The 22,900-nt window shown below is 27.5% G+C and overlaps 2 protein-coding genes across 2 annotated transcripts; both read right to left on the reverse strand.

Annotated features, from left to right (window-relative positions):
- Positions 1-10,011: 10,011 nt before the first annotated feature.
- Positions 10,012-11,373, reverse strand: LOC106779891 (E3 ubiquitin-protein ligase PUB24). The gene has a single exon (XM_014668101.2). It carries the CDS (start codon positions 11,308-11,310, stop codon positions 10,078-10,080), a length of 1,233 nt encoding a protein of 410 aa, XP_014523587.1. The 5' UTR covers positions 11,311-11,373; the 3' UTR covers positions 10,012-10,077.
- A 6,377-nt stretch (positions 11,374-17,750) lies between these two features.
- On the reverse strand, positions 17,751-21,046 carry LOC106755552 (coiled-coil domain-containing protein R3HCC1L). Its single transcript, XM_014637722.2, has 6 exons — positions 20,726-21,046; positions 20,492-20,634; positions 19,648-19,896; positions 19,225-19,386; positions 18,392-18,481; positions 17,751-18,067 (listed from the first exon to the last, which is right to left on the reverse strand). Exons 1-6 carry the CDS (start codon positions 20,983-20,985, stop codon positions 17,877-17,879), a joined length of 1,095 nt encoding a protein of 364 aa, XP_014493208.1. The 5' UTR covers positions 20,986-21,046; the 3' UTR covers positions 17,751-17,876.
- Positions 21,047-22,900: the final 1,854 nt, after the last annotated feature.

A 22,900-nucleotide genomic window follows, 5' to 3' on the forward strand; every position in this document is an offset into this window, starting at 1 on the left:
ATATAAGGTTCTAGTTAGCTATAGAGTCCTAATCTTAATACAAGTGATTCATTCAAGTAGTCATTATGAAATCATACTGAAGTTTGATAATTTTAGATTTTAGGTGTCAAAAATAGACCTTGAATTACATTCAAAGAGAATTCTTAAAGATGATTATCTGCATCTTTATAACTATTGATTGAATCTCTATAAAAGCGAAACAAAGGGGTGAAATCTAGCTTCAACATCTTTTTATCATCTTGAAGTCAATCCTTTTCAACTCCAAACTGTTCTGTAATAGATTTTACTACTAAAATAATTATAGTTTAATCCTATTTTATACTTTATCTGCAATCCTTTTAGTGTTTTGTTCAAAGTTAAGCTTGTTAGAGTTGTTACCAAATCTCTATAAATACAATACTTATTATACTACAAACTATCCACTGTACTTGCTAGAAAATTTATTGCTTTATAACATCAAATAATATAATCTTCTTCAATTCTTTCATATCTCGGTATGTTTTGGTAAAATGCGATTTAAGACTTTTAATTTAATTAATTAGTAATAAACAACACAAATCACGATATTAAACTAAGGATAAATCTGAAGACATGTCGTTGCATCAATATTATTTATAGTGTCGTGGATTTTTCTTTTTATTAGTGTTATTTTTTTTTTGTTTTTTCTATTTTACCTATTTTATTGTTTTACATATTATTGATGTCATTTATAAAGAGAAGAACTAATATGGATTTTACTTTCACTTATTGTTTTTAGGGTTAAATATGTTTTTAGTCCCTATATTTTGGGGCGATTTTGGTTTTAGTCCCTCTTTCAAACTAAGGTACAATTTAGTCCTTCAACTTTAGAAAACTCTGGTTTTAGTCCTTTTTATCAAATTTTTTTAACTTTATTTGTTGTTTCAAACACATTTCTTAGTTAACATTGAAGCAAAAATGTGTCAAACAATGTAAACAATCCAAATGCTATAATGAAACGTGTTTGAAACAGCAAATAAAGTTAAAAAAATTTGGTAAAAAAGACTAAAACCAGAGTTTTCTAAAGTTGAAGGAATAAATTGTACCTTAATTTGAAAGAGGAACTAAAACCAAAATCGCTACAAAATATAGAGACTAAAAACATATTTAACCCTTATTTTTATTATTTTTATAATATATATAATTAGAAATTTGAAATTAAAACGAATCAGATAAGAAAATGAAAAGGAAGTCAGCACACTATTAATAAAATAATTGTATATATTTATATAGACTTGTACATTATACTGAAACTGAAATAAAAACAAGGTTTAATAGGTTCAATAAATCTGAAAAATTGAATTAATAAAATTTTACCGTTGAATTGTGCAGACCGCGTTAAAACCTTTCTCTGATGGCTGTGCATTTTTTTTTTTTTTAGACGTGGCACACAGTGTTAATAGGTATTCTTGTGCAACAACACATTCAACCTATCGGGCAAAAGGAACTCCCTCCTAAAATGCTCCAACATCACAATTGAAGCCTTCTTCCAAAGAGTCAAAGACAACAACTCATGCACCAAACCAACATTCCTCTTCTCCATCTCCTTGGATCCCTCCACCAAACCTCGGATCCGAATACGGCGAAATGTAAGGAGTTTCGTCAAATTCGCGAAATCTCTCCCAGGATTTCACCCAACTAGACGGCAAAGAACATGAAAAATGTGACGGCGTACCGTGTTTCGCAGCGGAGGATTCGACGACAGAGACTGCGAGGTCAGGGTCCCAATGCAGCAACTCAATGGCCATGGAGCTCCTCCTGCCGCTCTCGTCGAATACAATAAAACTTATACATTATAGAAGAATAGATTAAAACTTGATTACATGTCATCCAAGAATCAAATTACCATTTCATTCATCTCTCAATATGCCTTCTTTTCGATTGGGGAATCTTGTTGAAATGTTAATATGTGAATATCACCTTTTTATTCTATTATAAATGATTCAGGATGGATGTTGAAGCTACTATGTTTATGTTTCCCACAGTTTTTGTAAACCTAAATTCTAACACAAACCCAGTTCCCCAATTGCGGACCACAACCAGTAACCCATGAACCCAATTTTCTCCAATTTCAGAGAAATCTCACCCTAATACCTTTTAATTCGATTTCGAGAAATAGACTTATCTTTCTTTTTTGTTACGTTTTACTTTATTTTAAATTGTTTTTAAATTTTAAAATCATTTAAGTCCACATTTCTTGACATATGTGCCACGTCTGAAAAAAAATAACACCTCACTTAACCATCAAACAAGAATTTTAATGTTGCATAATATAATGATAAGGACTTCATTAATTCAATTTTTCATAAATAAAAACTCAATTAAATGATTTAAAAATACGGAGACTTATTTAACATAAATCTGTAATAATAGAGATCAACGAACCTATTAAACTTAAAAACAGTTATAACCAAGCAACATGTATGACAAACATATAAGAACAAATCAGCAAAGATGTATTCTATTGAATTCAATTCAATGAGTATTTGACTATGAAGGTAATCATGATTTTTAGCCATTATTTTCTGTCTTTTTCTTATTATTTTTAACCAAACTTTTTTATAAGAATCCAAATTATCTTTCTTCGACCTTTTGTTAAAAAATAAATTTTAAATCTGATTTAACTTGAGAAAACTGATCATATATATTTTAAGTTGATTTTATTTATTTTTAAGATGACCCTTCTAACAAATTCTTTTTTAATTTGATTATAGAACAAAATATAAATATAAGTTCTAATGTTATACTACATCTTTTGAAATTAAACCTATAAAACTGGGTCTCGAGATGAGAAGTTTCTTCTATTTATATATTCTTAAGTTCAATATCCATTTGTTATTTGAAATTTTGTCTAAAATCTTTAATCTATAGCTCATGCATAAATTATGGCAAGAACTTTTTCCACCAAAGATCAACTTATATTTAGCAATCGTCTATATAATTATTATTTGGCCATGAAAAATAGGGCAACATGATGCGATGTTAGGTTAGAAATTGGAGACTGATTGTTTTTATCAATAGTTTGCGGACTTTATCCCTCCCACAAAATACAAAAATATTGACCTTTTCAAAAAAAAATGGAAGGGTTTGAAATTCATTAATTATTTATCGAGTTTCATACGATATTTTTTAAGTTTTTGATTGAAAAGTTAGAAGATGTATACGTGTACGTCTAGGTCTACATCTACATCTTCATCTTCCTCTATACGTAGAGGGAAGACCATTGGAACAGAATAATAATAATATATATATTGATAGATACACTTGCACCACCATACCCATATTTTCTTAATTAATCTTCGCCCATTCCAATAATTTCCGTTACATTAAATAAATCTGAAAAATTCAATAATCTCAACTGGTATGGAAGTTTATAAAAAAGATATTCAGAGGTCAAGAAATCTGATATAAACTCAATAGTTTCTACTTATATGGAAGTTTCTACTCATGTAGATGGATTTTTCTTTTAAGGGTTCTTGTTGAAAGTTATTTATTTTATTTATTATTTGTAAATAGATTTGGATATTTTAATTTATGGTATTACTAATATATATTATCTTAATGGATGGTTCATGTTGAAATCATTATTGTTTACCATTTTTTAACCTGTATTTTCCAATATATATATATATATATATATATATATATTATAGGTGCAAAAAGGGTTTCTAGAATACAATTCAACAAAGACAAAAATGAATTCAAATTCCAGCAGAGTAAATGTGGAGTTATTCTTTTTAAATTATATTAGATGGTCTTTTCCACTTGTTAGAATTTATAGGTATAACTTGTATTTTGTTTCGTTAACACTTTGTTCACTTGAGTGGATTTGGAGGACAGTAATTGAAAGAATTTGAGAAGATTTGATAATAATTTTTTTTAATTGTTTATTTGAATAGATTTGGAGATAAACGAAAGTGAATTTGGAAGTAAAATTTTTTAATCTGTCACATAAATTAAAATTCTCACAAATTTTACTTCAAAATTTACTCTTACTTACCTCCAAATTTATTCAAATAAACATTAAAAAAAATTACCTTCAAATCCTTCTAATTACTCTCTTCTAAATCCAGTCAAGTGAACAATGCTTAAATGTTTCTTGCCGTAGATTTTTTTCACAATAAATTGGTACGATGAATGACATCTATTAATAATTTAGTAACAAAAGTAATTTCAACTTGATGGAGAATATATGTTTGTTTCCTGCATAAAAAATGTGAAATCGCAGTAGAGTGAAAAATCGAACATTGGCATGGAAAATAGTTGAAAAACCATGCAGTTTAAAAAGATAATTCCTTTGAGGAAAGACTGCTATTAATAATAAGCTTTGGAAAGTTTCAAAGTTGATACATGAGACATTGAAAAAAGAAAATATCATTTGTAAATAATAGAGAATATAAAAAAAAAAACAATAGATAGAAATATGGATATACTAATTTTCTAAAATCCTTTTGCAACTAAATTTTCTTAATTAGCCTGATCGCTAAATCTCTTTAAAAGAAGTAGTAAGTATCAAGCTTGAATTTAGCAACTCTATTTCTAAAATATAAAGTTATCCTTGTGTCAAAAAAAGACCTTTAATTATTAACTTCTATATAATAGAAATTAAATTGTCTCCTAATTAGTTATAATAACCCATGTTGTAAATAATAACAATCACTGAGATTTCTTAGACGGAAGAATTTTGAAGATGTTACTTTCTTACAATATGTAATATTGTTCATTATAGTTGGGTTACATATAATAATAAGCTAATGAGGTAGTCTTTAATTTATAAAATAGAGAAAATTCGTGAAAAATAATAATATTGTAATAAATTTATGTGCAGAGTATAAAGTTTCACCTTAAGTAAAAATATAGGTAAAGTAAAAAATATATAAAGAAAAAAAATTCACTAACCTATAAATTTTAGGTTAGAGGTGCTAAAAATATTTATTATAATTTAAAATAAATAAATAAATTATCTTATGGTTACTCGTATTTTATGAATTATTAATTTTGTAGATAAATATTTTTTAGGATTCAACAATTTTTTAGCTTTATTTATTTGAAACAAATTTATTACTACTTAGTATTTTGCTTTAAGTAGATTTATTTCTATTTATTATTATTTACTCTCTTCGATTTATAAATATAAATGAAAAGTGACCGCAAACAAAATATCTCACGTAGAAGTTTTTTCATATTTCTGTTTTATATTATTTTTTAAAACATTAGTGATCTAACAAATTATAAAAAATCATTAAATAACAATCTATTTTAGAAACAACAAATAATTAATTTGTATATTGATTAATAAAGGTATTATTTTATAAACTAAAAAATCATAAGTATCTAAATAGTCTGTTACGAAACAAGAATTATAATTGATTTATGAATTAGAATCTAAAATTGTCTCTAATTTAGCTAATAAGATTTTAACTACTAAGGGATTAATGTCTAAATTAGTCTCCAATTTATAATAAAAGACTAATTTAGAATCAATAATGATAAGTAGCTAAAACTTGGTAGCTAACTTTAGGATTATTTTATACTCTAATTCATAAATCAATTATAATATTTGATTCATAATAAAAACTATTTTAGATAGTAATGCTATATAACTTAGTTTATATAATTACTAATTATTTTGGGCTTTAAAATTGGTTGCTATATAATGATTTTCTTTCAATCAGATGAACACATATTATTTTTGTCTTGTCCATGTGAAGTTTGTTTTTTCTAAAGACAATACTATGCTTTCCTTAACCCAAACTTTTTTATTCTTTTCTTTATTTATAATTTTATCCTATATTGTTATTATTTGTTACAAGTATTGTTTAACTTGATCAATCTTCTTGTATCCATATCTTTGTCTTATTATAATTAGTGTTATTATTATTATTATTATTATTATTATTATTATTATTATTATTATTATTATTATTATTATTATTATTATTATTATTATTAATAAGAGGTGACATCAATATTTTATATATGAAATAAGTCATGACATGAGACTTATTATTGCATCCATAACTCTCCTTCTAGGGTTAATGATTTTGGGTCGTGCAAGATTAAGATGGAAGTCATCTTGGTGCAACAAAGACTGTGTTGAGGCTTTGAAAGGCTTTAAAAGGTTGTATTGAGGTTATAAAAGTATTTCGAGTTTGAGAGAGTTAGGTCAAGTTGGCACAAATTCAAAACGAAGAAGTTATGTTATGTTGATACAACTTGAGTTTGGCAATGAAATGAATTGCAATTGTGTCATGTGTTGACGACTTTAGTTCTATATAATAAAATGAGTTGAAGTAATTATAAACTAAAGTCATTACAAACCGAAATCATTATAAAATTGAAGTCGTTACAGCATGACACAATTTCACTTCATTTTATTTCAAAAGTAAATTTGTGTCAACATAACGTAACTTTATTTTTGATTCAACTTTTTCATAAAATTATTCATGACTTGATATTCAGTTCATTCGTAATAAAATCACTTCAGTATAACACAACTTCTTCATTTTGAAGTTGTGTCAAGTTGACACAATTTATCTAAGTTTAATTTCTTTTAAAAAAAAATTGACTAGTAAAATTACACTAAAATGTTAAAAAAGAACTAAAATATTAAAACAAGATAAATTAATTATTTAATGTTTTTCATGGTGTGACATGTGATTCGATTATATATGTAAAAATTGAATAATAATGTCACCTAACTTAAATATATTATGATTATCGAGATATATAACTCTTAAAAAATAACATATTTAGATTGTGTTAATAACTAAAATTATATAAATGAATATATCTGATGAAAAATTGATCGATGCTGCATAACATTTTGTATAACATTTGTAGAATATGACATAAGTAATTGTTACTGTCATCTAAACTTGAATGTAAACTTTAATAACGTGTCATATATTATTATCAAAGTAGGCGTCATCGGCCGGTTTTCTAGAAGTTATTGAGTTTATAAATACATATAATTTCTTAATGACTTTTATTGATACAAGGATTTAAATAAATGGCATATGTTTTTATCTACTAATTTACCATGCGTACATTTATGATAAAATTTTAATGATGGCTTAATAAATATATAGTATTTCTATGTTCACATAATTGTGAGAACTTATAAACAAATTTTTATTATTATAGCAATAAATTATATACATAAACAGTGATCACTTTTTTAAATTTACAAAACCTCAAAGAAGTCGAAAACTAGAGATTATTAGTAGAAATAAAGAAAATTATAATCATGCTTATTTATGATTAAGATATTTAAATTATATTTTTATAAAAAAATAATAGGACTTCTATATTCAAAGCTTAATGCATCTCTTTCAACTTCAACGGCTATTTTTTTGAGATGACTGAAAGGTATATAATTTGGTCAATTAGTCCATAAGTTTGCATGTTTATTTCGTTATAAATGATAACTCAGTTAACACACGGGATTTGGGTTACAAAACGATTTTCTTAGTAAATATATAGTCGATGATAATATTTTTTACATTTATAGAATAAAATACACCCACTTTATAACAAAATAATAATATTGTAATTGATAATTATTTTATTTTGACACCTTTAAAAAAATAGATACCTTTTTAACAACCTTTTATAATAATAGCACGTGTATGTTATTCGAAAAAGGACAAAACGTTGACGTGTGTTTTGGCTAAATCAACTATGAAGATAATAAGCAGGTAAAGTAACACATGAAAATTGGCGAACGTGTTATGTGAGTATATTCATCCATCCACATTAAATAATCTTCTCCTTTCTTTCGGCTTTCAAATCATTCACACCACCAATTTAACTTTCTCCTTTTCGATGCAAAAAATACGAATTAGGTTTAAAATCAACTTTCTAAATATATCTTAAACAATTGTTGTAATGGAAAAAATGTTAGATGAAATTGGTAGAATCTATTTTAGAGGGTTTTAAGCGTTGAATTGAATTTGTATAATGATTTGTAAATAAATTAAAAATTCATTACATAGTAGATATTGGTCACTGTATAGTAATAATGTGAAGTAGAATTCGATATACTTTTATATTAAAGTAAGATACTATTATAAAGAATTATAATCAGATCAATTGCCTGTACAAAAAAATAAAATAAAACCTTAAAGCTGTTCCCAAAAAATCACATCAAAAGAAGAAATATTCTATAAATATTTTCCAACAATTTTTTACCATAAGCTTCTAGATAAACATCATTAAAAAGAAAATATAACATCATTTTATACATTTAATCACTTCATTAAATAATTATGTTTTTCTCCATTAATACTCTCTTTCGTCTCCCTACCCTATCCCCTACTGTTTTAAAGTTCCACCTACAAATTCTTTGTCTTTATTTAACAGCCATTTTTATAGTATCAATAAAATGTTAAAGTTGCTATCACATTCTCAATTATTTATTATAGAGTGGAAAATAAAAACAAATATATATGAAGGGAATGCAATTAACATAAAAGATCGTAGATGTATAACAAAATTGCATATTTTATAAAGTACAAATATTTATATAATAATTATTGTGGTAAAAACCTAAATTTCGAACAAAATGAGAGAGAGTATTATTTTTGAGCTAATAATCTTCATTTCCTAATATAATTTTCTGTTTTATGTTAGGCACACATGTTAATAAACAGAACAAATCAATTATATTATTCATGATATTGGATGCAAAAAAATATTCAATGTTTTTCGTTCCATGTAAATTATCATTAATAGTGCGTAGATCTAATTATTTATATGACATTAACTCTAAAATTCTTATAAATAAATAAATAAACGGAAAAAGTAAAGAGTGAAGAAAAATCAAGCCACGTATTCCCCAATTTTTAAACACTATTTAGCAGTTTTCTATAAGAAAGCATTGGTAATTAAATTGACAATCTATAATAATGAATAAATGTTATGATAATTAATTATATTAATATTTTAAGTTTAATTTTTTATTTTTAAATTGAATTATTTATATATTACTATATTATTAAAATAATTTTATGAAGTGATGTTTATTTAAGAAAATGTAATTTGTCATATTTCTTCATGTGTCATGTCATCTATTATACAAAACTTCTATACACAATTATGATATATGCATTTTTAAATGTACAATCAAATTTTAATTTATCAAGTGATAATATTTAATGTTTATAAAACAATCAAGGGACAGGTATCTTTGAAAAGTATTTTAATGTCAAAGTCATTTGAATGTTTGACAACTTAAATATTAATAGCATACTAAATACAATTATCTTTCTTAGACCTATATTTACATATTTTAATCTAGATTAATTATGATAACTATATTTTACCTTAAACTAATTAACAATTAGAGTTAATCTCTCTAACTAATGGTTTGATTTGTAACTAAGCAAATGGTCATACAATATAGGAAGTATGATACTTTTGAGATTAGTTTGTAAGATCAAAAACCTTAGTTTGGACGTAAATTTTTTTAATTTGTCACATAAATTAAATCTTATACTAATTTTTATAAACTTTATTCACTCTCACATAAACAACAAAAAAATTTACTTTCAAATCCTCTCAAATCCACTCAATCACTCTCCCTCAAATCTATTCAAGTAAACAGGCATAAGCTATCTAAGGTTTTTTTTCCGTGAAAGAAAAGAGAAACGTTTCCTCAATTCAAATTACATGCTTGAAATAGAAAGGTTTCCTCAATTCAAATTACATACTTGATTTATTAGTTTAAGCTCCATTCGAATGATAATTCTTAGTCTAATTAGGTGTTCGTGACCTAAGAAAAATAATTTTGTATTATACTATTTTTTTTCTCAACTTTAGGATTAATCTACTAGAATTTCTCCAAAGTTTATAGAAGGACAAATTATTACATGGTTTCTCACTACTAATGTTTATGCTTTTAATTAATCTTCACATAACATATAATCGAGGTTTTTAATTTGTAAAACCGTTAATAGTACTCAACTACAAGTTACATGATTGGTTGAGGAGACTAAATAATGATTTTGGATCATATAGTAATATTTTCATGTAAACGACATTGGGGTCCAATTTTGATCACCTTTGATGCCTAGTAAACAAATACAGCTGTATACAAGGAGAATTGTTCCAAACTTTGGAGTGCAATCTGAGGATGTCTCTTGCTTTCTCTTTCAAATAAGCACCACAATCCGCTTGCATCACCATGCAAAGCTTTGACACAGCTCCAACCCTCAGCATCTCTAGAACAACCTCGTTTGATGCTGAAAACTTAGCAATCACTGAAAACACATGAATTGCTCTCTCATCAGTGGCAGCAGAAACCCTCAAAACCCTCTTTGAAACAACTGCAATGCCGGCAGCATGTCTAAGAAACTGTTCTCTTCCGTCAGCACAAGAACACAGATGAGCCAAAATGTTGAATATTAGCTCTGTCATGTTCTTCTCTGGCTTCTCAAGCTCAAGCTCTATGAGTTCTGTCACTGCACCTGCTTCAACAATCCTCGTCCTGTTTCTACCCAAAACGCTGGTTTGTACAAGCACATGCAAAGCAGATTTGATACTTTTCTGAGATACTTCTATTTTCTTCAATACTCTCACCATTTCCTTGAAGAATTCAAAGCTTAAATTTCCCAAAAGGGTTGAATCAGCAACCTCGATTGTCAACTTCAAAAGGGGCATTGCTTCGTTTACCATGTTGCTGTTGCTGTCATCCAAATGAACCTTCAAAACCCAAGTCAACGAGTTGATGAAGTCCAAGCTCTCCCCAACTAGAGGTTTCATGCTGCTGTGGTTGTTCCAAAGCAGATGAACAATTCTCAAAGCTTCTTCAACGGAACTGGCGTTTGTGTTTCCATCTTTGAAATTGTTGTTAATCAGTTTGACCATGACCTTGGCTACACCAGCCTCAGCCATGCAGGTTCTGTTCCTCTGGCTTTGTGTAGCCAAAGCATGCAACTTCTCCAACGATGTTCCAAAAGAATGAGGAGCCTCAAGACCCTTCAGAAGCTTCTGAACTTGGATCATGCTTAAAGGGGTTTTCGGGGTTGGAATTCGATCAACACCATTGGCCGTGTTTTCCGAACACCAAGCTTGGATAAGCCTCCGAAGTGTGTGGTTAGGGGTTAAGTATTGAGAGCTTCTTGGAAGTGGTTGTTTGGTAACAGGACACACACAATCGTTGGCCTTACGCAACCACTCTTCTATGCTTTCTCTGTCATATGTAATCCCTGTCACAGTAGTCACAGGATCTTCCATGATCTGAAACGAAATGGGACAAACAAAATACTGAGGGATTTCAATTTCTGCCATTAAAGTTGAAAAAATGTGTACAGAACTGAATGATGGTTCTGCAGAACAGGAAAAGGAGTTGCTTCTTTTGGTAAGAGATTGGTGTTGAATAAATATTAAGGTATGAGAAGATTTATATATGTATATATATAATACAGATTATAGTATAGAAAGATAATATCTTATGATAAAGTGATGATGATGATGATAATGATGATGTTGAGAATGTACAAAAAAGCATGGCCCATTTTTCCTTTGGTTTTACCAGTCATGGTCATATATGCTCATGATCACTGCTTTATGTTTGTCAATGTTGTGTTGGATGGTCAAACCTTAATGTGTGTGTGTAGTAACTGCATCAACTACTTTATTTTGTGGGTTTTGAATTGAATTTAGATGCATGAATGAATCTTTCAAGTGTGCAATGTGCATCATGCATTGTGACGTGTCGTGTTCCCAATGGCTGTTTGGTCAACTTTTTCTAATACTCTGTTGCATTGCCTGCTGCTGTTTCAAACCACCAACGTCACGAAATTTCTCAATTTTCGGTGGTGGGGAGTTAAATTCGCGATAAAATAATGCTTCTTCATTATTTCTCTTTTAATATTCTTAATATACTTTTATTTTTCTTTTTAACCTTTTAAAAATTTCCAGATTATGAACCAAGAGACTTTGAGTGAAGATTGTCGATAGTTTTAATGAGTAAATCCAATATTATTTATTTATTTATTTATTTATTGAATTTCTTCCTCTGTTAATAAAATTTTCAGCTTTTAAAAACCGTAACCCTATAAATTGTATTACAAATAACGTCATTAAATTTACAACTTTTTTTTATTAATATTTAGTATTGATTAGGTGAAAATGTAGTAACAAATTATAGAATTAATTGAATATTTTATCGATAAAATGATTAAATAGAGTAAAAAATAATTAAGCCAATTAGAATTCGATACGTATGTTGAGATAAATGTACTTGTAGGATTATCTTTCATATTAGTGTTTAAAAAGATTACTTCAAGTTCAAACCAAAAATTATGATTGGTTTAAGTGCTTATACTATAAACAGCATTGTTTAATATTTTTAGAAAAATAAAGAAATAGTTTGAGATCATGAAGGAGAGATATTGAGGATATTTTAAAGATTAATTTATAAATTCTATGAATCACAAATTAAAGCTATTCATTTTATCAATTTTATAATTAATTGTAATGATTTTTTCTATGTGGTACTTAAACTTATGTAATATTATAAAATTTAAAAAAATTAAAATATATAACTTATTTAAACTTTATTAGATGCTTAGCAAGAATGATAAGGTGAGTGGATATGCTTCTTATGTCTTAATCAAGAAGGAATAAGTTGACTAACTAACAAAAGGTTGATAGAATATCATAAAAAAGAGAAATGAAGTTATTTTAAAATTCTTTTAAACGATTTCTTTTTTAAAGAAACAAATTGTGTATAGAGATTTAGAAGAGTTTTTTTTGCATTGTTTGCATGTCTATTTTTGTAATTTTTTGGTAAATTGTTGACCACGATACATAAATCGTGTAGGAATTTATAAATCAAATTTAAATTGAAAATCAAAGTATCATAAGTTGTTTGACGCTTATTCTCTATTTTTTTTTCTATATATATACATTTGTGGACATCATTTGTGTTACAAAACTAATGGTTACATTCATTATTCATTATATCTATTGCGCAAAAACAATGTCACTTCATATCTAAACTGGATTCTAAGAGTGACAATTGGAATATCATTGCTCGAGTGATGAGATTATGGTTCATTAAAGATTAAAAGAAAATCTCTATTTTCAATGGATATTGTACTCCAAGAAGACAAAGAGGTATAGTGCAATGCAAATTGTTCACGAAGTATTTACTTTTTAATATTATTAGAATTTACAATATTATTTCCTAATTGACAAAGAGCTTCTTTTTTTTTTTCTAATTGAAATTTTGTCACCATTTTTATTGACCACAATACACAAATTGTGTAGGAAATTTTTTCACCATCTAGCCAACCGTGACAACTTGCAGTCCAAGTTATTCACTTTGATCCAAATGTTAGTCATAGATACAAGCTCAGTAGGAGAAACATCGACATAAGTTCGACAGGAAAAAAGTTTTGAAGGAAAAACATGGAGACAAGCTCGGAAGGAGACAAAGTTTTATTGCTCTCTCGTATGTTCTTGTCAAAGTTTATTGGTTTTTTTTTCGTTGACCATTGTACATATATCTCTACATGTGGGATCTCTTTGGTGCATATATCTACCATTTTTTTTCACAACATTTGGGCATCTTAATCGTTATAAAGAAACTTTTTACATTTTTTTCCAAAGATCTTTAATTCAATCAGACTAACTCAATAGTCATCTAGACCAGACCAACCAATTTAATAGTCATCTATACCAGAGGAGACCAGACCACCTAGGTAGTCATCTAGACCACATAAAAACAATCTAACAATCATTCAGATCAGAGCAAAACAACTCAACAATCCGAAAATCATAGATCTAAGAGAACAATTCAACAAAAATGATAATATTAAATTTGATAACAAAAAATAACAAAACTCGAACATCGGTCCATCAAATAAGTAATGATGGGTTATAAATTATAACCTGATTTCAATTATTCTTATAAAAAATAAAATACATTTATCTTAAAAATGAATTCAGTGCGCGTTGCACAAATAAAAATTTGGATATTTTAAGTAGAATCACAAATTAAAGTTATTCACTTTATCAATTTTACTATTACTCGTAATGATAGTTGTATTTGGTACTTAAACTTATGTAATATTATAAAATCTAAAAAATTAAAATATGTGATTTATTTATGTTCTAACAAGTATGCCAAGGTGAGTGGACATGTTTCATATGTTTGGGATAAGTTACAAAAAATTGATCGAATAACATAATAAAAAAAGAAGGATTAAGTTATTTTAAAAATCTTTTAGAAGATTTTTTTGTCTTTCAATTTCTTTTAATTCCATCGTTGCTAAAATCATTAGATTAAAAGAAATTAAAAATAAGAATAGGTGTCCCTTTATGAATAGATTAATCATATCATATTTAAAAGGAAAATTTTAATTTTAATACATATTACAAAAAATAATTACAAAACTTTCGATTATAAGACAATTTAATGTGAAAGGACAATATAAAAATATTTGTAATGCGAATGTATTCCAATTATATTTTATTAATTATATACTTGTTTATTTATTATTATTAGTATAAAAATTACTATCAATAAGTAAAATATATGCTAGGCATCTCTTTTAAGACTGTATTCATTTTATTTTTCTAAAATGTTAGCAAACTATTAAAAGTGTTTTACATGCACACATCATTCCGTGAGAATATGACTTCTAAAAGGTAAAATAGCTTCCAAAAAACGTTAATTCATGCAATGAATTACGAATGAGAAGTATACTTTTGACCCAATCGCTTCAGTGTGAGTTTAAACTTTGCAGCTTTCAAATTCAGATTTGGTTTGAATTCAAAATCAAATTAAATTAACAAAACAACAAAGTTAATCGGTGCTATATTATACAATGTTATCCAACTTTGATTTTTCTCTCATCTTCCTTTCTTTTCTTTTTTATATTTTCTTTGTCACATCAAAATACTCATTATCGTGTTGCAATATTTTTCTTTCTTTCACTCTTCTGGATGCTAAGCACCTTTGAAAATACCAGAGATTGAACTGAGTAACACGAGCTAGTCAAACAAAATTAAGTTTAGAAATTGGGCTTCTTGTGTTCGGGTGTGGGCTTGTAACGATACCCACAGCTTCCATTGAGACCTAATAAAATTTAAATTTCAGGTGATTAATTTATTATTAGGTGGGCCTATTATGTTGATTAATTGAGGTAGGTTGTCTTTATGTAAGAATTTGTGATTACCAAGTCAGACATATGTTGCAATAAAAGAATAAAATAAAGAGAAAAATGAAATATATAATAAATTAATTGATCTCCGAAGACTAAAAGTGATTAAAAGAGTGTCAAATCTTTGTTGTGGGCCTTCATATATTTAAGGAAAAAGTCAATCGTTGTTTGTAAGAGAAGAGAATGAGCACATGAAAGACATGCATCCATGGTTGTTAAAAATGGAAACGATTAACAATGGCCTCAAATAATCCAATAATTCATTTATACATTATATTTTATTAACATATGCTCAAATTCATCATTTTTCTTTTAGAATCTTTTACTTCTCACTGTAGAATGTGAAGAGTAAAGGGACTCGTCGGTTTCGATTTGATGGATTAGGTTGGACTATTCAATTTGGTAAACTAGTTTAGTTTACTTTGTTTCTCTTCATTTGTAAAATTAGAGAGTTGGTACGAGATTAATTAATCCAATTTTTTAAAATTATAAATTAAAATAAAAAGTAATTTAAAAGATACATTTTTTATATTACGTTATAAATATAAATATATAATAGTATTATAATTTAAATCATTAATATTTATAAAGTAAAATTTAATTATTAATTATATATTTCTAATATACCTCAAATTGAAAAGGTCGAAGACATTTCGACAATATTTTTGACCAACACATTTCAATTCTAGAAAATTATGTTAATAAAATATACATCTTGCAAAGAAAATTTAAAAACGAGGTAGTCCTGCAAACTTTTAGGCTCAATAAGCAAAGAAAAATAGTCACTATTTGTGAAATATGTGAGTAATCTTGTTTATTGTAATATAACTATTTATTATTGGTAACTAACTTAAGTATGAGAGTGTGCTTGTAAGCTCATCACCAAGGTTACACCATCCTTATCAGAAGATAACATCTCGACCGTTGTTCTTATTTGAAGAACAGAGAGAAAGATACAAACCAGAGTCATTTATTACGTCTCGAGCTAACAAACACTAATGTACTTCTAGGTATATTCTATCTAGGAGGAACATTTAATTATAATAGAATAATTTAATATAAAGTTATAATAATTGTTTTAATTTATCTAATTAGAAACATTAATTAATTAATTAAAAATTTAGAAAATATTTATATGATTATATATATATATATAATATAAAAAAGAAGTTTGAGGGTGGGATTAATATTTCTAATCCATTTAATCGTTTTTATGAGCTGAGCCTAAATCGGGTTAATTCATTTTACCATTTTATTGAAGAGTAAACTTAATCAAACTAAATTTAAATATTTTTAGTTGATATTTTAATAAAAAATGTATTTTATCAAATATTTAATGTTTTTATATTTTTTAAATGTTAACTCTGATTTGATTTTATCTTAATTTGACTTAAGTAGTGTTATCATTATTTACATATCTTCATTACAAAAATAAAAGATTTAATTAATTTTAAGTTCCTGATAAATTTTATAATTTTATAATTTTTAGAAAATTTTATAATTGTAAAATTATGATTTTAATTCAAAAATTAAAAATATATCATAATTATATATTTTATTTTAAAAAACATAACACTATAAAAATCATACCACTTTAAGAATATTTAAACTTAAAAACTTACTAACAGTATTATTAAACTTTAAGCTCTTAATAAATTTAGCTATCTTAAATTAAATCTGTCAAAAAAATTTCATTTTATGATCTAAATATTTATATTTTGCATTAAGTCGTTATTATCTCGTGTTGTTATAAAGTAAATAATGTGACCGTTAGATTTTACAAATAAAATATCAAAGTTTTGAATAGTAAATTCTAATTTTCTTTGTAAAATAGGACATCATTTTATTTTTTAATTAACTACTAATATATAAAAATTAAAAATAAAAAACACAAAAGAATATTGTTTGATTAGGATAATTAAAGTTTCATAGTTTATTTTTTTATTGTTTAAGTTCATAATATTGTACTTAAACAAAAGTTAAAAATTATAACCCGACCTCTTTGTTTATCTTACGTACTCATTTTAAAAGTATAAAAGTTTAGAATCATTAGTATAATTAAATTTTTTTTTAATAAATATTCAATTTAAAATATAATAAACTTGAAACTTAATTATATAGTTTTTAAATTTTTATTGGGATTTAATAGTAACATTGTAAGATGGTAAATTAAAGCAGTTAAAACTCAATTAAATAATATAAATCAAATTTACTGTTATGAAACTTAATTAAGCATTGGCTTAGGAAGTTACTGAATTTGTTAGTTCTTTGTTTCATCAAAAGTTATATATTTCGTAAAATAAAGGACTAAATAATAAATGTGCTTTCTGTAGTAACGAGACTAATTGAAAGTTTTACTTGCTGAGATGGTGTTAAGGATTTATCCCATTGAAACTTTTTGGTGTGATAGATACAGCAGTAAAATGGTATTTATTTTGTATTTACTGTTGAAACAAAAACCCATAGCAAACCATTATTGAGCTTAATGGGCTTAGCTGTCTTTATTATCATTTTTTTCCTTATTCATAATTTACCGATTTGATTTCTACAAGAAAATGAAAAAAACTATTTGAGTATTTATATTTTAAAATTTGAAGTAAGTTTTAGAAAATGTAAATAGAAATTCCTTGAATAGGAAATTTGAGTAGTACAAGAATTAAAGCGGAGTAAAAATATAAGATATTAATCGTCTCCCCAAGCCTCGTCTCTCAATTTTTGCCTGGTCACTATACGTTCCCTCCTATCATTTTCTTGCTTTCTATATTCTCGGGACCCAACGCTTGTGGATGACAATTTTAAGCCCATACCATGAGCAATAAGCCTCTGCGCTGCTTCGGCTGAAGTTTTCGGCCGTTGTCGTGGTGGTTCCAGGTCTGAATCAACAATAAAAACAGCCAACACATGTAAGGAAAAATACATAATTCTTACATTAATTGATGCAAAGTGCAATAAACACGTAATTTGCTTTTCATTCATCCAAAACACGTAATAGCTCATAATCATTTCTAAGAGAGTTACTTTGTACTCATTTATATTTTGTGTTCACATTATTTCCTTTTTTATCCTTTAAATAGTATAAATAATGTTGTACAGTAAAATTTAGGAACAAAGACGTCAAAGAAAACGTGTACATGAAACATGGATATATCGCCTTTATACATTGGTAAACCACCCTGAAAGGAAAACAGTTAAGGTACCTCTTGCTTTAATTGAAGTAAGGAGAGTATCATCTTCATCAAGTATCCTCGTGGTGAATGAACAACGAACACTGTTTAGAGCCTCAAGTGCTGCATTATATATTAAAGGTATTGAATGGCCAGCTGATCAAATTAAAGAGTATAGAGACGGAAAACAATCTACCAAAATTGATGCAGTGTTAACACTAAATCACAGGAACTCATTTCTTTTTCAAAAAATAATGTAGAAATCATTAGCTTAAAGACAATTCAGCCAGTCATCCGAAGAATAAAGGGAAAAGGTCATAACAATATGTCATACCTAGCTTCTATTTGTTGGTGATCAGCGATGACAAAGATGTCGTTCAAGGGAGAATCCTTTTAATTAACACTCTTCTTAATACACAGTGCATATATATCATCTCATATTTTTACATTAGTGACTAGCATGATAGCTATCTTGAAGAACTGTTACGTGACCTCACAACCACTCTTTTTTCAATATGAAAAATCAAGGAGAAAGTTCAAAATGTCTTTCTTGTGAATGATAGTAGCATCATTTAAATAATGTGAATCTTCAACTCCCATGCTCGTCAGATCAATGCAAATTTTAGATTTCACCACTTACAAAGTTATTTACACAAACAACCAAATATCAATGTTCGTTTTCATAAAGATAAATGTATCATCAGTCCCCCAATTTCAATGGTTATTGTATCTAAAACCCAACTTTAGCTACATGCAACCTTAGTTCACCATCATAATGCATACAGATAAACACCCTGATTTATGTAAATATCATGATAAGTATTGCATAAGAAAAACAATAATATATCGGGAAACTTTGCAATTACCAACTGAGGGTGTTCGAAATACTGCAAGTGCAACCGTATCATTAACCCAACGAATCACAAATCCACGGTCTTTGAAGTCCTCAAAAAGCTTCTCCAGCTCTGTTGTCCTAGTACTTGGTGAAAAATCAGCCAGAACAATAACATGGCTTGTACCATATTTTGCTGAAATGACCAACCAATAATTATAACCCAAGCATTTTATACAATATCTTGTAAAGACTAAAGCTAGCAGAAGGGTAGATTACATTTTCAAAGAGCACGGAAACTCTGGAAAACTGAAAATTATGTGTGGTAGAAGCAAATAGCAATCGAAATCAACAAGCACGCTACACACCATTGCATATGCAAAATAGTTGTTGTGGCACAAAATATGCATATAACTGGTTTTTTTCTCAGATTGAAAATTCATGACGTATTACTTACTGCTTTGTACATCTCTATTATCTTCTGAATTACAGGGTTTCTCGCCCTGCTCAACATCAACGACCGATCTACCAAGTAACTGATCACTATAAAGCTCTTGTTTCTCATAAGAGAATGTTCCTCTTCCACGCCTTTTTGGGGTTCCACTTTTGGCATTCTCCAATTTAAGATTTGATTTTCCAGGTACACTATCTAAGGATACCGTGGGAAGTAACTCATCAGGTTCACGATCAGCTATTGCTTCCCAATCTGTAATAACAGTTCTCAATCATTTACATTGCACAATTGCAATAACACATGATTGTAATAATAAATACAATTATTCAGATGACGACTTTCAATCATTACTAATAATAATTCAGACTCTCGCACAACTTGCTATCATTAACTTTCCTTCCTTTATTTCACACTGAAGGCACAAAAACATTCTAAATACACACAATAAAATGAAGAGTACTTTGAGAATTGTTTCATTAATTAGTTACAGTGTGCTTATATTTTGTTCTAACAATCCCGCACAATTTTTTCCCACTTTTGAGATAATTATGAGAATTTGGATTTGAACCTAATTTAATTTCAAAAGTAATCTCATGAAACAAGAGTTATCTCCTGATTATATACATTGTTACTAGTTAATATGAAATCTTCAGCTCACTCCATTTTGACGATGTAAATTTTGTGACACGGTAGGTCCATCAGTAATAGTTAGATGATTGCATACCGTAGAATTTGAGTTTTACTTAAATTAACTCCAAAAGCTAACTCCAAGTAATGTCTCTACTTATATAAACTATGACGGCCAAGTCCATGTGTAATCTGAGACAGCAACAAATACATCTCGTACCTTCATCGGAAGAACCGCCGGCGGCGGAGGTCTGAGCAGTCAACTCCGCACGGTTTTCTACGCTTCCATCAGAACGACGCGAAGCAAACGTGGTCGGTTTGACGACTCCATCCTCGTTGGACTCTTTCGGAACTTGCTCGCCGCTAAAGGAATTGAAAATCAACAAATTCGTGACCCGAAGAAATGGAAATTATGAAAAAAATGGTAATACATAGAAGATAGAGAGAGAGTTACGAAGAATTGGAACTGTGAAGTTGTTTGAGGACAGAAGCGCGAGATTGAAGGTGATCGGCTTTGAGAGAGAAGCCTTTGGAAGAGTAAAGGTCGGCCAAGTCGGAGAGAGCAGAAGCCAAGGGAAGTTGCGAAGCAGAATCGGAAGGGTTTAGGGTTTGGACCACTGATTCGAGGAGTGAGATTGCGGATTCCACGTCGCCGGCGTCTACTAGGTCTTCCACCTTTTCGCTCCAGTTTTCATTTCCTTTCTCTTTCTCCATTGCGATTCCGAATTCCAAACTCTCAGCAACCGGTAAAATCAACACGACTTGTGTTGCAACTGTGGACGAATGAAAAAACACATAAACAAATATTTTATAGTTTGAAATTTTGAAAGTTTAAAATGAGTGAAATATTTTAATTTTTATTTTTATTTTTATGGTGATAAATTAAAAAGGATTAAAAAGTGTCACGATATTTTAATTAAGCAAATATGATCGTTAATATGTAATTAATTTTACAAAAATAATTAAAAATTTTAACAAAAGAAATAACAAAAATAATTACTTTTAATATTGATCATATGTTAATGTTCATTATTTTATTTAATAAACATGTAATAATTATTAAAGACTAAATATGTATTTATTTATATTAATTATTAATGAAATTAAATTTTACAACATAACTATAATTTTTTAATTGTATAAAAAATATATATGGTTATATTAAATTGATTATGTATTTAGTTAAAAAAAAATTAACTATGATAAATTTATTCTGTATCATTATATAAATGGATAGGTAACTTTTTTAATGTATAACTCTATATTTTAATAAATAAAAAATATTTATTTAATAAAATAAGTGATTAAATAATTTTTGGGACATATTTTAATGGGTTAGAGATTTCTTAGACACGGTCCATTACTATATTGGGCTACATTATGTGGTTATATTAAAAAAAATTGTAGATTCAAAATATAGGCTATTTCTTTGTGCACCCCTCCTTCCTTCGAAGGTATCCAAAATGAGAGTGTGATCAATGGGTAGGATTTTGACCCGACTTCCTTGCGGAGGTGTACTATCTTATGAGTGGTGTTTGGTAGGTGCTTGAGGTACCTGGTCGTTTTAAATTGGTATCCGCTTTTAATTGTGTTTCAACTTTTAAAAAATACCTTAATTATCTTTTTTCTAAAAAAATATTAATGGTCTTAACCATATATCACTTGTCAATTTTTAGGTTTTTTAATTTTTTTTTGGAATTTTTCTTATTTTTTATTTCTGTAATTTTCGTTATTATTCATGTGTCAGGTTCCTATTACACTATTCATTCCAAATGTGAAATAATGTCACGTCTCAATGTCAAATTTTATTGTCTTAATTTTAATTTAATGTTTATATTTGTATCTTTGATTCAGTTTAGTTTCATTTACTTTTCAAAATGGAGTAATTTTTTTCCTCTCTTCTAAATTTATTATTTTTACAAATATTATATTGATATTTATATTAAAATTAACTTTTTAACATATTACACTATTCTATATTATTAACCATGTTTTGTTAATAATTTTTTAAAATAAATTTTAATATAAATGTTATTAATTAATTTATTTTTATAAAAGATGAATTAATATTACATAAGTTTTAAATACATACTTTTAAAAAAAAAGTTATACTCATTAGTTTTAATCTTATAAAACAAATATGGATTAACAATGTGGCATCCCTATTTTATACCATACAAGTCTATAAAAATCAAGATGTCCACATAGATAATAAAAGAGAGCAGTTTAAGAGTAGGAAAGTTAATCAGGTTGTGATTACAGTAATCCAGAACCAAGAGGAAATTTAAAATCGTGGAAGCAACTCTAAGTATTTAAAAAATACAGAACATAGTAAGAGCAAAATAAAATCCCTAAAGGTCTAGGCAGTAGCATCTGTGTTTTCAGAATCTTCCAGGACATCCTCCAAAGTGGACTCATTCTACTCTGCTCACATTCAAAAATGAATGATCATTGCAAAAGAAAGACATACAGCATACACAACAAAACAAGGCAATGGTGAGCTAATTATATAAATAAACATCATGCAACAGATTAAACATTTGATCATAAGAGAGTGCATGGATAGCAAACACATTTTATAGCAAACAACCTAAACATGTGAGATTCTAGACTTGACTCGTCCGGACTT

The sequence above is a fragment of the Vigna radiata genome, chromosome 2 (genome assembly GCF_000741045.1).
Source record: "Vigna radiata var. radiata cultivar VC1973A chromosome 2, Vradiata_ver6, whole genome shotgun sequence".
Lineage (NCBI taxonomy): Eukaryota > Viridiplantae > Streptophyta > Magnoliopsida > Fabales > Fabaceae > Vigna > Vigna radiata.